The sequence below is a fragment of the Ptychodera flava genome (genome assembly GCF_041260155.1).
Source record: "Ptychodera flava strain L36383 chromosome 3 unlocalized genomic scaffold, AS_Pfla_20210202 Scaffold_26__1_contigs__length_13983176_pilon, whole genome shotgun sequence".
Taxonomy (NCBI): Eukaryota; Metazoa; Hemichordata; class Enteropneusta; family Ptychoderidae; genus Ptychodera; species Ptychodera flava.
The window spans coordinates 3,874,644-3,887,897 of NW_027248280.1; the positions used below are offsets into that span (position 1 = coordinate 3,874,644).

Below are 13,254 nucleotides of genomic sequence, written 5' to 3' on the forward strand. Positions count from 1 at the left end.
CGGTTAATAAGCTCAGAACCCCGTAAATTATACATTTTCTGAAAGCTTAGATATAGGGAAATATTTTTGTAACCATAGTGTCACCATTGTTTACAGAACCATCAGCTGAAATGTGATTTGCTGAACCTTTCAAAAATCGCTTTTCCAGCAATCAGCTTGTCGATCTCTCTTCCTGTCTCTGGTGAATACACTTTTCTTATACGATTTGATTATACTAGCCATATTCTTCATACCGCTGTCACTCACTTCATTTGTGTTCCTATTGAAGATCTGTTTTAGGTTTCACCCCTTTCGGGGTGCATACTACCGTACGTTATTTACTAATATAAAGGTATTACCATATAAGTGAAGTGTTTATCGTATGTGCGCTTATCATGGATCACGCGAACATTCATGGGTATTTAATTTATTCTGTCAATGTCACATTGTTGGACGAGATGTGATTATAATCGAGTATTGCAAATGCTATTTGAATGACATTTATTGCTGTGAAAGAAATCGTGTTTCTTAGGTAGCTAAATGCAAAACCACAAAAGTGCCAGGGTAAAGATATAAGCAACGAACATAATTCCAAAGACAGTTATATCCTGACAGTTATAAACAGATTGTTAGTGTATTGGTAGGTGCTAAAGAGTTTGCCTCAGACGTAGCCTATGAAAGTGTATGTTGCTATTTCATGTCGTCATTTCGTCTGACGTTCATGTGTATTTAAGAATTACATTTGTCAAAAAAAACATTAAAACGGTCCTTCCACGCTTACCAGTAAGAAGTCATAACTGTCACATTTTGATGTCTGGAACTAACTCGGCATACCATGTAACTGTGACCGTCCATTGCTGAATGTTCTGTTCATAATCTCTTGAAATATGACGTCACCACAGACCCAATAACCCAAATCATACAAGGTAATCAAATTATCAGGTCGCATATACATAAAAAATACAATGTCAGGAAGGACCAATTTGAACAACGACTATAAGTAATACCTCACGGTGGTGCAACCAGGTGTCCAGCAAGGGTAAGCTAGCATGCTACACCACTCAAGAATGGCCTAAAAGTGTCAGAATCAATAGTAATCCATTAAAGCTAGTGAATCACTTTATTAGCCAAAGTTAAGAATGCTGTCACGCATCAAACGGTTTTCAACGGTCATCAATCTTTCCGTGTTTACAGTAAAACTTTGTATAATGAAACTTTTATTTATATTAAAAACCAGCAAAACGTTTGCTCAATTACAAAACCTGTGAAAAGGGCGTTTCATTTAATTTTGAGCTGTAAATGATGGGAAGCCCTTCAGGCAAAATGTTGAGTTTTCCACAACATTCAGAATTCTGTCCCTAGCACCAGGCCATGCCCCTGGACCCTGCAGGCGATACCAGTAAGGTACCATTGGACCATACTCGTAGGCAAACGCCAGTTTTGGATCTGACAAGAGCAGGCGCCAGAATGAAGGTTTCACACCAAGTATCTCGGCTACTTCGTCCATGTGAGTGGGGCCTGGAACCTGTTAGAACCAAGAGAAATATGACACACTATAAGAACACAAGCCAGTTTCGTCACTCCAACATGACTAGTATTTTGGTGGAATCGATGTCGTTTGCGCCTCGAAAGCGGAAGACAAACTTTTGCTTAGATTTTCCTCAACAAATATTTAAACTTCACTCTTTCAAAATCAAGAATATAAGTGGGGAGTCACCTTGCAAATTTTGATGCCAGAGAATCAAATTACCCAAGATTTCCCCATTTTGGAATTCAAAATGGCCGCCATCCCTGTGTTAACTCTATTGAGAAAAGTAAAATTTTCGATTTTTCGAAAAACTAAGACGGTGAAAGTTTTCTTACGCCAAGAGCTTCAAATGAGCCCCACACCTGTGGTTGATAAGAAGAGTAATTTAAAAAATTGAGAGTCCAAATATCTATCTCCGAGGCGCATTCTACCCTAATCAAGGTGTTCGATTAACAGTCTGCTAGGAGACCACTTAAATTCATTCCGTATCAAACTATAAGCGAGCCGAAACTCAGTCGTCAAGCAAACAATTGCATTCTGTGATACGAAAACGATAATCCGTGTCATGACAAAGACGATTACTAAAACGTCTTTCGGGTTCATAGAAAGGGGAATACATTATCACTTTGCATTCATTATCCACAATATTGTCTTGTATGTTTACTAACAGCGCAAAGAAAAAGTAAATTATATTTAACAAATAAATGCTATCACTTTTAGGAAGTATTTCCCTGTAAACCGCAGAGTATGGCGACCGCCTTTTTGGTAATAGAAGCTAAAAGAAAGCTTTCCAATTTAATATGTTGGAATGGCAGTCTTGATACGTTAGCTGATGTATAGACTATGTCTTGTTTCTGGAAATAAAGTTGCTAGATGGTGTTAATTATATAAAATAAAGAAAATAAACCCCTGTCCCTCTCATAGCGATTCATGATTAATTTCAGCAACTGAATTGACAGGCTACTCCAGACTGAAAAAAAGACTGCTCGACACAACGATGCAAAGTAATCCAACCCTTCATATAACCTTTAAAATCATTGTACACGAATGCACTTTTATTGTCATTGATCGCTTCGACATTCAACTTCCCTGTGCATTACTGTACACGCATTTCAGATGATGGGTGCCTTACGTAAAAATACTTGTTTTTCATATTCTTTATATTCTGGTCAACATCTCCTTGCATGATGGTCTTTTCAGGAAGCGATATCTTGCCTGCAAATACTTTGCTTGCTAGTCTGGCGTGCAGCTCAGCTACCGGCCACAGTGGCCCAATCGCACACATTATGTTGATCAGCGCAAGCCTTTCTGGATGTTCAAGTCGAATTGGGAATATGTTCTTGTACAGCTCAGCGTTGTCTGATTCGTCTTTGTAAAGAATAACAGAAAAGTGTTAAAAACACCCCAAAGCATCAACATCAACAAGACAATCAGACTGCTGTACTGAAACGGGGTCTCGCCAATCAATTTTTACATCCAGAGTATGATTGTGATGAGATCATCTTACTACTTCAAGGAAATAGCGTTACAATATGTGATAATCATCACACTTCCTCGTTATGCACTATTGCATTACTATGCGACTTGAAACAAGGGGCCAATTTGCCTGACAACAGAGAGGCCCGCTATACATATGCAAAGAAGTCAATCTAAGAATGAAGTTAGGGGCAACATCAAAAGTTCAACATAATAAATCTAACTTAATTGCTTAAGTTTGGGCTCAGACCCCCCCCCCCTTCTAACTTAACTGGCATAAAATTGAAAAACATGCGGACTCATACCCTGTACTAATTCTTTCAAACGACGTACCAATGTACCATTGAATTAAATAAAAATTGAAAACCATTATAAAGTAACAAAAATACGGGTGACTGGATCGGTTTTAGCGTACAAAAAACAGCCTTGAAATCGTAAAATTTGCCAAAAAGACGTTAAATCGTTTTTGACTGCACAGAAATTAATTTGGCCAAACCCCCCCCCCCCCCCAAACTTAAGCAATTAAGTTTTTTTTTCAAACATCGATCTTTTGACGTCGCCCCTTAATTTTCTCGATGCAGAATGAGATAGAAAATGATGGTAATGATCGGTGGAGATGATAATGGTGATAACTTTTGATGGTGATTCTTAGTCATGGTGTGTTTGGTATTGTATGATGCCTGTGTCATGAACTTTTTTACTTGCAAATTTTCTCATAATATTGACAGGTGACAACAAGTACACATTACCGTACAAAATCGAATCATCAATGGTTGGTACGGAGAACTTGTATCCAGTCGCAAAGATTACAGCATCGATGTTCTTCAGGATTGTGCCGTCCGCAAGAATGACATCATTTTTCAGAAATTCTTTAATTTCCACCACTGGTTTGATCTGGCCTTGTGTAAGCCTATCTTGCATGTCATCACTGATCATGATACTCTTCAAGGCCGTGTGTAAATCTTTACCCTGTCAATATTTAGTATAAAAAGATACAAATAGTGGTAAATGTCGCAACGCAAGGAATATGAGAGAGAAAGAGAGAGAGAGAGCACCTTTATCACACACACACATTTTTCAATACATACACATAAATATATAAATATATATATATATACCAAAACTTGTTTGTATCTTCTCAGAGGGGTAAAGTGCTCGAGGCAGGGATATATAAGTAAGCACCTTGAAGGCAAATTTCACACAATAAAATCTACCTATCGACGATCGCGTGTATGCGTGAAACTCGAGTAATAGGTACCAACATACTTGATGTGACTCATATTTATTGATATATATATATATATATATATATATATATATATATATATATATATATATGGCAGTATCCCTCCGAGCCTGACGTCACGTGAGTGAGAAATATTGGGAGATTATATATTTATCACATGCGTAGACCAACTTCTTTTATTCGAATAAAATTCACTTTCCCGTGCGATGTAATTTGGACCTGTCAGCGTGGCGGAGTTGTACGGCTCCAGCTGATTCCGTTCACATTCGGACGCACGTTCCTCTCGATGCGTCAGAGTAGTCTCTCGCTGTCGGATTTTCCACCCAAAACTTGAATTGATATAGCCGTTATCATCGAGTACAAGGGAAAGGAGGATGGTATAGTATCTTCAGATGCATTATTTTATTTGAAGGTAAAGTAGTAATGTAAAAAATACATCGAAATTTAACCTTGTCTTGCTGTTCATAGCGGCGCTTATACGTTGTTTATACTGTACGAACGAACACACTGTGCAATGCTGCAGTCGTCATTTTTACTGCTATCTAAAAATCGTGTCAGTTCCTGACTTCGGTCATAATATATGAATAAAACCACCATTGAACTGTATCACATCGTTCTTGTTGGTCATTTATGTAACCATACTGCACCTAGGAAAATTATATTGCTCGAAACTGGCGAGGACTAGAGGAGTACGATGCCGTATGAAGATCGTACATTTGCATATATTCTCAGCGCCTTGGACGCTGTTTGAAGTTGAGAGAAAAAATGTATAATCGTTCGTCGTAATTATGAATGAAACTTAAATCATAAAAAATCACAGTAAACAAAGCGCAACAAGAAACTTTTTTTAACATTTGCCATGTAACGTTCATTCGACCTCGATTTTACTCGTGTCTTATGAAAACACGTCATTGGCCGCGGCTCCTATCGCGCTGTCGACGAAATGGCACAAGCTAACTGTAAACCGTGTTTGCCGTACATTACCACAGTAAACATTCTCGCTTAAGTACGGCCTACCGCAGAAGTTCAACGGCAATAAAACACTTTGCCGATGCTAAGAATTTAACCCGTCACCTGACAGGATGATGTGTTGACTTTGATACATCATATTCTTAATATATATGTTGGATTCTTGTTCGGTGATACATTTGTCGATTTTGAGCCATGACTCGCATTTTCCCCAGTTGAAAAAAAAACAGACAAACTTTCACAACCATCGCTACCAAAAGCTTTGACGTTTTTGCTATATCCTCTGTGCCATCTCAATTTTCATCTGCACGGAATGCTTAGACACAGTTCGAGCAGAAAAAAAGTGCCGACCGTATACCCCAACGGAAATCTTGTAACCGTATACCGATAGTGTGACGTCATACTATAGGGATAACTGGGTCTATGTATGTGATATATATATATATATATATATATATATATATATATATATATATATATATATATATATATATATACCTACCTTAGAATATACTTCTAAAATGTAGGATATCTGTATATTAATTAGTTTTTGACCTGGTTCATATTACAGTATTCAGGGCTTACAGACTTAGGTTGCAATGCATACCGGTACGTTTATAATCATACTCACGCGGAGACGGCACAAGAAACGCGCAATAGCTGTGAAATAGCATAGCTTTGGCAACAAAGAAAATGCAAATGCAATGCAAACAGAAAGACACAGGATGCAAAAGTTATTGCGATGAATCTCTAAGCTTCATGATCACACAATAATTAAGGAATTAACCGCGTGACGACGACAGAAAGTTAGTGCATATTTGCTTTCTGATCAAGATACATGATAGAGTATGTTTATGATAGTACGTCATCAATACAACTTACATCGCCTTTCCTCTTGGTATTAAATGCCATTTTATAACCTGGGAATGAGCGCTTAACAGATCTCTAAATGGCCTTTGGGTCTCTTGAATTCATTGTTGTAGATCTGCCATATCAACTCACGACATTATTATCGATACAGCAACACTTCTCTTGTGGTTGAAATCGCACAACTTACCTGTAAACCAAACACTTGATGATCGACGACTCGCGTTTTGCTGATTTTCTCCATCGTCTTTGCCATTTTTGACGGTGACTTCATCACAGACCGAGTCATCATGTGGAACTCATAGGACAATCCGTCCTGACCGATACGAGGGAAAAACAAAGCACCATGGCGCATGCTCAGATACACCTGAAGAAAGACAGTGACCTTTCCTAGTGTTTTGGTGTGACGTTACTTCACCACCCAATTATCCCAAATTAGTTCCAATCGATTTAGAAGAATATTTCATAAAGTGCATCAACAATTTATGCACCAATTATTGAGAAAATAGAACTGGTCCTACAAAGTCCAGCAAACGGTATATTTGTTGACGATGATGATTATTATGATGACGATAATTTTGCACATATTTGTTAGTCAATAGTGAGGAATAGTATACCACGATTGCATAGAAGACTAGGCTTCATATTGTAAGTGAAATCAGATCTTTGTGAGACATTTACGTTTGTTTGATATTGATACTTGACTCAGCCTTATCAATAAAAACCGCCAGCAATTAGAAATTATGTCATCCTAAGATTTCAAAGGGTGGGAGCAAAAATCTGAACTCGCCTCGGACAGTCCAAATTAAAGTTTTTTATCTTGAAATTTCGAGATGAATTCCGTTTTGTAGATTATTTTCCAGATTACTGCAATGCAAAATATAAAGCCAGATAATTCTTCCAGAAGGAAAGACATTACTTTAAATTTTAAAGAAAGCTTTGACTTTGTAGACAGGAGGTAAAAGAAGATTGCAATGACGGACCTTTTAGAGACATTTCAATCATTGCAATAAAAACAAATATAGTGCAGAATTTTGAATGTCTTTCCAATGTACTGTTACAAATCATAGTTCGAGTCATCCTGTGTATTACCTTCGCAGCATTTCTTGCAACTTCACAAGATATTTCACTGCCAGACATGTATCCACCTGTTAAACAACAGCAATACCAGTAAACGATTAATCAAAGTTTTGTGTGGTGCCATATACATCAATTAATTTTGGTAAATCATTCTTTTGGATACTTCAACTTTGAAGTCTTTAAATACTTTGCCACAGCTTACTTCCAATCCCAAGAGCAAAGTTTGATGAGCAACGTTTCAATGTGGCTTCATCAGGCTCGGGCTTTATGTATAGGATAAAGCACGAGTACTCGAGCTCTTCTGGTATACAAAGTCCAACCCAACGATAAAATGTCCGAGACATTTTATCGTAGGGTTGAACTTTATATACCAGAAGAGCCCGAGTACGAGGATTTTATCCGACTTAAAAACTATCGCCCCTAACTGATATATTTTCGTTTTCAATGTGCTTACGTCAACCGTCCCCTTTGACAATGTAACATGTTTAGGATATGAATTAAAACTTTCATTTGTGAAATAGCCTCCCAATGTAATGGAACATCCTATAAATGCCCTAGGGCACATTAGTTTATGTTTGTACCACCGCAGATTTTGTGTTGCAGCTGGTTTCCGCTTTGTTACCAAATTTGAATATTAGGGAAAAAACGTACCAGATGTCTACAGAATATGACATGTTCACTTTTGATTGGACAGTATATCACAGTACGATAAATTACCCACAATTCTCTTTGATTTGTATCCATGAAGGTTACTTTTCTAAAAACTTTTTCAGTTCTGCATGTAAGCACTAATGTTCAGCATCAGAATAATTGAGAAAACGTAGAATGCAAATTTCTTTTGTCATTTCCATTGGAAAAAATCAATATCCTTTTGTTTCAAAAACAGGTGCAACTGGTCTCCCTATTTTCCATCACATTATTCTGTATGGCTGAAGGCACAATCAGTGGAAAATTTTACAAAAATGCTATCTCCTCTCTCAATCTTGCATAATTTTCCAAATCATTTAAAATGAGAATTGAAAAGAATGGTGTTCTTAAAAGTACGTTTTCAGAATTGTTACAACTAGTCTATGAATTTGTCTACACATGGGAGACCTGGTAGACTTCTCTGGGGAATCTCTGAGGATACAAATCGCAATGAATTATGGGAAATTTACACTACTGTACAGTACTTTACTACGGCGCTGTCATTCGTTTCCGGAATTTGGTGACCAAGGCTTCCCGAGTAAATAAAACACCCTGATTTGAGCACTCTCATTGGTCAATCAACAGTAGATAGTTTTTTATTACTAATACAGAATCACAGTGCGCATGTCCAGATAGACAATGCGGGGAAATTAATGTGACACAAAAGGAGACCAATTACATGACAGAGACATTTTGAATTATTGTAGGCCCATAATCACCCAATCCCTGAAGGTATATGGTTTCTGCTTTATTAATCCACAAACTTTCTAGTTGTTTCATGATTTGTGTCTTTTGATCCGCCAATCGTCAGATGATAACAGCTGTCAAAGCATTATCAGACAATGAATGACCGGGCAGTCTAAAATGAGGCACTACATACGTAGATCTTTCTGTACGAATTTTTTAAATATTAGGAAAGTTACCATTCATTCTTTTATGGAAAGATTGTGTAGCCAGCCCTATGTATTGAATTTACATGTACGGAAGAATAAGACGTATATAATGTTGTTTGATTTGAAAGTAAGGTCATCTTTAATTTTCAAAGATTTACCGGATACTATAGATGTGGAATAATTTGTGTCTTGTATAATAGCTCAACAAGCACGTCTTCCCGAGTTGCAAAGTTTCCAACCCCAGGTATATATATATATATATATATATATATATATATATATATATATATATATATATATATATATATATATATATATATAAAGATTACTTCGAGTACAAAGTAATCTGAGGATTGCAGAATACATGATACTTAAGTAATATATTTCATTACTTTGTACTTGAAGTAATCTGTTTATTTACAACGCTATGCTTAGCATTGAGCACTGTAATTTTGCATGAGGACATCTGTATACTTCGAGATTATATATATATATATATATATATATATATATATATATATATATATATATATATATATATATATATATATATATATATATATATATATTATGTATATATGTATGTATATGAACATCGTCTTACCAATAACTAACACCGTCTTTCCCCGAAAGTGATCTGGTTCTCGATACTCGTTAGCATGGATTTTCATGCCGGCGAAGTTGTCTATACCAGGGTAGGAAGGAGTATGGGCTCTGTTGAAGATACTAGTGCACACCATAACATAATCAAACTCTTCGGTGGTGATACTGTCATTGCCGTGTTGTAGTTGTACAGTCCAATACTTGTCTCTGCCTGACGGTTTCACTGAGATAACATCTGTGTTGAATCTGATGTATTTCTCCAGATCGAAGTGTGCCGCGTAGTCCTGCAGATACTTGAAAAGAAGTCGGCGGCCAACAAATTGTGGATATTCTTTCGGAAAGGGAAAATCTGAAAATGCAGTCATCTCTTTGCTCGTGTTACTCACAACAGAGTCATAGATAGCGCCTCCCTGTCCGGGACGTAGATCCTTTGTGTAATACCATACACCACCTTGAAGACAAGGCAAAACAGTTAGAGCGCCAGAGGTAGTTAATCAATGCAAGACTTCAGTGGCCCATGTTAGAAATTCACAGATACTAACAAAAATAGCAGAGTCGCCACTATTGATATATGGTCTACTTTTATGCTAATTTCAAAACGTTCTTTTACTGATTTCGACTGACCCTCCCATAGCCTTGCCACAGCTAAACAGTTTGTTCATTGAACAACTTGGATACTTTGTCCTCTTGAGAGTGTTCAGTTTTGTACTTTGTCCAATTTTGGAATGTACCATACCACACCCTCTTGTAGTGTGAGTTGAGTATAATAAAGACTGAATATAATGACGCAATTGACCTACTAATCAGTTAATGGTCACGCCCATTATACTTCAAGCACAGATACGATTGATTTATCACAATAGTCATATAAGATTTCGTGGATTCAGTTTTTATACAAAAACCAATTAGAAATATTAATCAAATATATAAAAGAGCCGATAACGTACGTACGATCAATGTGCACCAGAAAACATTGCATTTAGCATTTAAAGTTGTCCAAATACAGCAGGAATTTATCATATTATGTACATGAGCATCAGCAAGTATTGCAGTATTCATAAGCATAAATATCCTAATAATAAAATTCAACCACATTTTAATATCTGCTTATCTGCAGTGTATACACTGTGTAGCAACTTTTGCCATTGACTGAACATGGGAAATGCTGTCACTTGTATATTCTTAGATATAGATTATGACCTAAATAAGGGTCTCAAGAGGGCTGTTTACGTAAGCAGACAGTACATTGTGTAAAATATGATTTTATTAATCACTGCATAACTTATTAATAATCATTATTATAACAACAATGGAGTTTTTAGAAGGTATTTAACAAAATAGATGACATTGTTTGTAAAATAAGTTAAATTATACTGTATCATCCATATTGATAATTGTTTAATATTCAAAATTAAGTTTTGGTCGTAACAGGCTAATTGGCTTGTGGTCATCCGGCAAGCAGCTCATCACAAACGACTGAGGTTGGCGGCAAAGCTGTGAACGGTATATTGACCTGCATGCATAACTGTAATGGTATCGACGTATTCTGTCCGCACATGTTTCTGCTAAAATGGGAGCTTGTTTACATATAATATATCTGGGTGACTTTTGTGTTTGATCGCGTCTATTATATGGAATGTTGTAGCGCACGTTTGAAAACCTCGGCCAAAGTAATCTGAAACTGCATAGCCTAAACTACCCTACTTTCAACTACCAATATTCTTCGCCATTGATAACTTTTTTCTATCAGTTCTATACTTAAAATCTCTCAATATCAACTAACATGTGGCTTACCAAGTTTATCGTGTCTCTCGAAACAAACTGGCTCGAGTCCACCCTCTTCAAGACAACTTTTGATGGAGACCAGACCAGAGACTCCAGCACCAACAATTGCAACACGCTTTGTGGTCGCCATGTTTGTTAACTGCTGTGACCCCATTTGAGTGGCAGCTGCAAAATTGGACCTGTCACCTTGACCTGCGATGTTTTATTCATGATGGCCCTGGGCAAATAAGGGCCAGGACAGTTCACGGTCACTCCAAAAAGTGGACAGTTTCACTAGCACGGGGTGAGAGGGTCGGTTAAACTCATAGACAATCTCGCTTCATGTTGTCTATGGTTTAGTAAGTGATAAGTGGTTGACCCTTTTCAATGAATTAAAGACGCAAACAGGATAAGGTAACCTTTAATCCCGACTCCAAAAGGTCATGCATGTGTAACGTTTGCTAAGCGCTTTACGAGAGTAAAGTTGGCGTCATCCTCAGCCTCAGTCAGCGTCAAGGGGTCACACGAACTTGTAAATGAGTATGAGGGTGACGCTAAGGGGTCAGTTTCACCGGCGTCAGATCCGAATATTTCCGACTGCGTCTGAGGGAATGATAAGCTTAAAAGCGACCGTAAAAATATGCTCCAAGTTTCATATCACTTTAAATATCAATCAAAATACTGTGGCGTTTGTATTTCATAATATTTGGTAACCTCTTATATTAATATCCGTTTCTCGAGATGTAGTTACAATACAACATTCTGAGCCATGATTTAGAAGTTCGAATGCTGTGTGTTTCTTGGTAGTTCCTCTCAATCGTTCTTACGTCGAATTTTCAGGCCTCAAGTCATACTTATACAAGTGTATTGTTTCATAAATTATCTTTAATAATAAGGGCTTCCAAATCGCCTCTCAAGGTGGCAAATTCTACAAATTTCCGACCATGAATGCCTTTTTGCTCAAATTTTCGAGTTGTATGGGACACCTGTATTTGAAGGACTAGAAAAGCTCTGTGTGGCGCAACCGCATCACGTCATGTCATTACCGATCTTTACGAGACATGGGAAAATCTCGCCTTGGGTTCTATAAGCCTCGGTAATATATACGCACTCTTCACATTCTTATATTACGATGCAGTGATGGAGACTGCATAGTGTTAACTGGCACCGGTCAGACGCTGATAACAAAATACAGTGATAGAAGCTAGAGGAATGGTAGTTGTAGTGTACCTCCTTGTTTGTATACTAGTATCTGTCTGTCTGTATGTTTATTTAATGTACATGTATGCCAGTATTTATGTCAGACTCACGACAGCTGGCCCCAAACGACTTCAAAAATATATAGTCTTTCCCTGGAATAAAGGAAGCATTTCAGCTTACTTACAAAAGCAAGCTGTGTTTGTATGTACGTATGTATGCATGCATGCATGCATGTATGTATGTATGTATATATGTATGTATACATGTATGTATGTGTATGTATGTATGTATGTATGTATGTATGTATGTATGTATGTATGTATGTATGTATGTATGTATGTATGTATGTATGTATGTATGTATGTATGTATGTATGTATGTATGTATGTATGTATGTATAATAAGGTCATAATTTAATTGAGAGTCCAAACTGACAGTCATTTGTCAATGATACAAATTGCATGGTACACATACACAGGCTGTGCTAGCAAGCTTCATACTTGACAGTTCAACATGCTGCAGGGAGTAGAACAAGAATACAGTTGTATAAAACTGAACAAAAGATATTGTCAAAATTATCAAAGTTAATACAGCTGCTGCCTATGGGCAGTGTCACCATCATATACTGCACTGCTACTGTAGTGTCATTGACATGGCATACCTGGGTATTGTCAGAGATATCTCTTACTCTGATGTCCATGGTAGTTGAAGAAGAGTTCAAATGACACTCAAGACAGTAAAACATACTCGCACACAAGATCAGGCCAGAGAGCAACACATAGAAGACCAGTCGAGACTTGAAATTTCATCAGGGCTTTTTTAATCCTTGCATATGAGAATAATCAAATATTAAAGAAAAAAGATAGGGTGACCATGCTTGATTTTCTTAATTCTCACATTCTCATCATAAAATAATACAAAAGTAAAACTTTGAACAGTAAAGACTAATTTAAATGAAAAAT

At 37.0% G+C, this 13,254-nt stretch overlaps 1 protein-coding gene across 1 annotated transcript; it reads right to left on the reverse strand.

The window, feature by feature from the left end:
• Positions 1 to 390: 390 nt before the first annotated feature.
• Positions 391 to 11,407, reverse strand: LOC139126040 (dimethylaniline monooxygenase [N-oxide-forming] 2-like). Its single transcript, XM_070692104.1, has 7 exons — positions 11,123 to 11,407; positions 9,330 to 9,779; positions 7,158 to 7,213; positions 6,256 to 6,432; positions 3,733 to 3,952; positions 2,640 to 2,875; positions 391 to 1,504 (listed from the first exon to the last, which is right to left on the reverse strand). Exons 1-7 carry the CDS (start codon positions 11,265 to 11,267, stop codon positions 1,262 to 1,264), a joined length of 1,527 nt encoding a protein of 508 aa, XP_070548205.1. The 5' UTR covers positions 11,268 to 11,407; the 3' UTR covers positions 391 to 1,261.
• Positions 11,408 to 13,254: the final 1,847 nt, after the last annotated feature.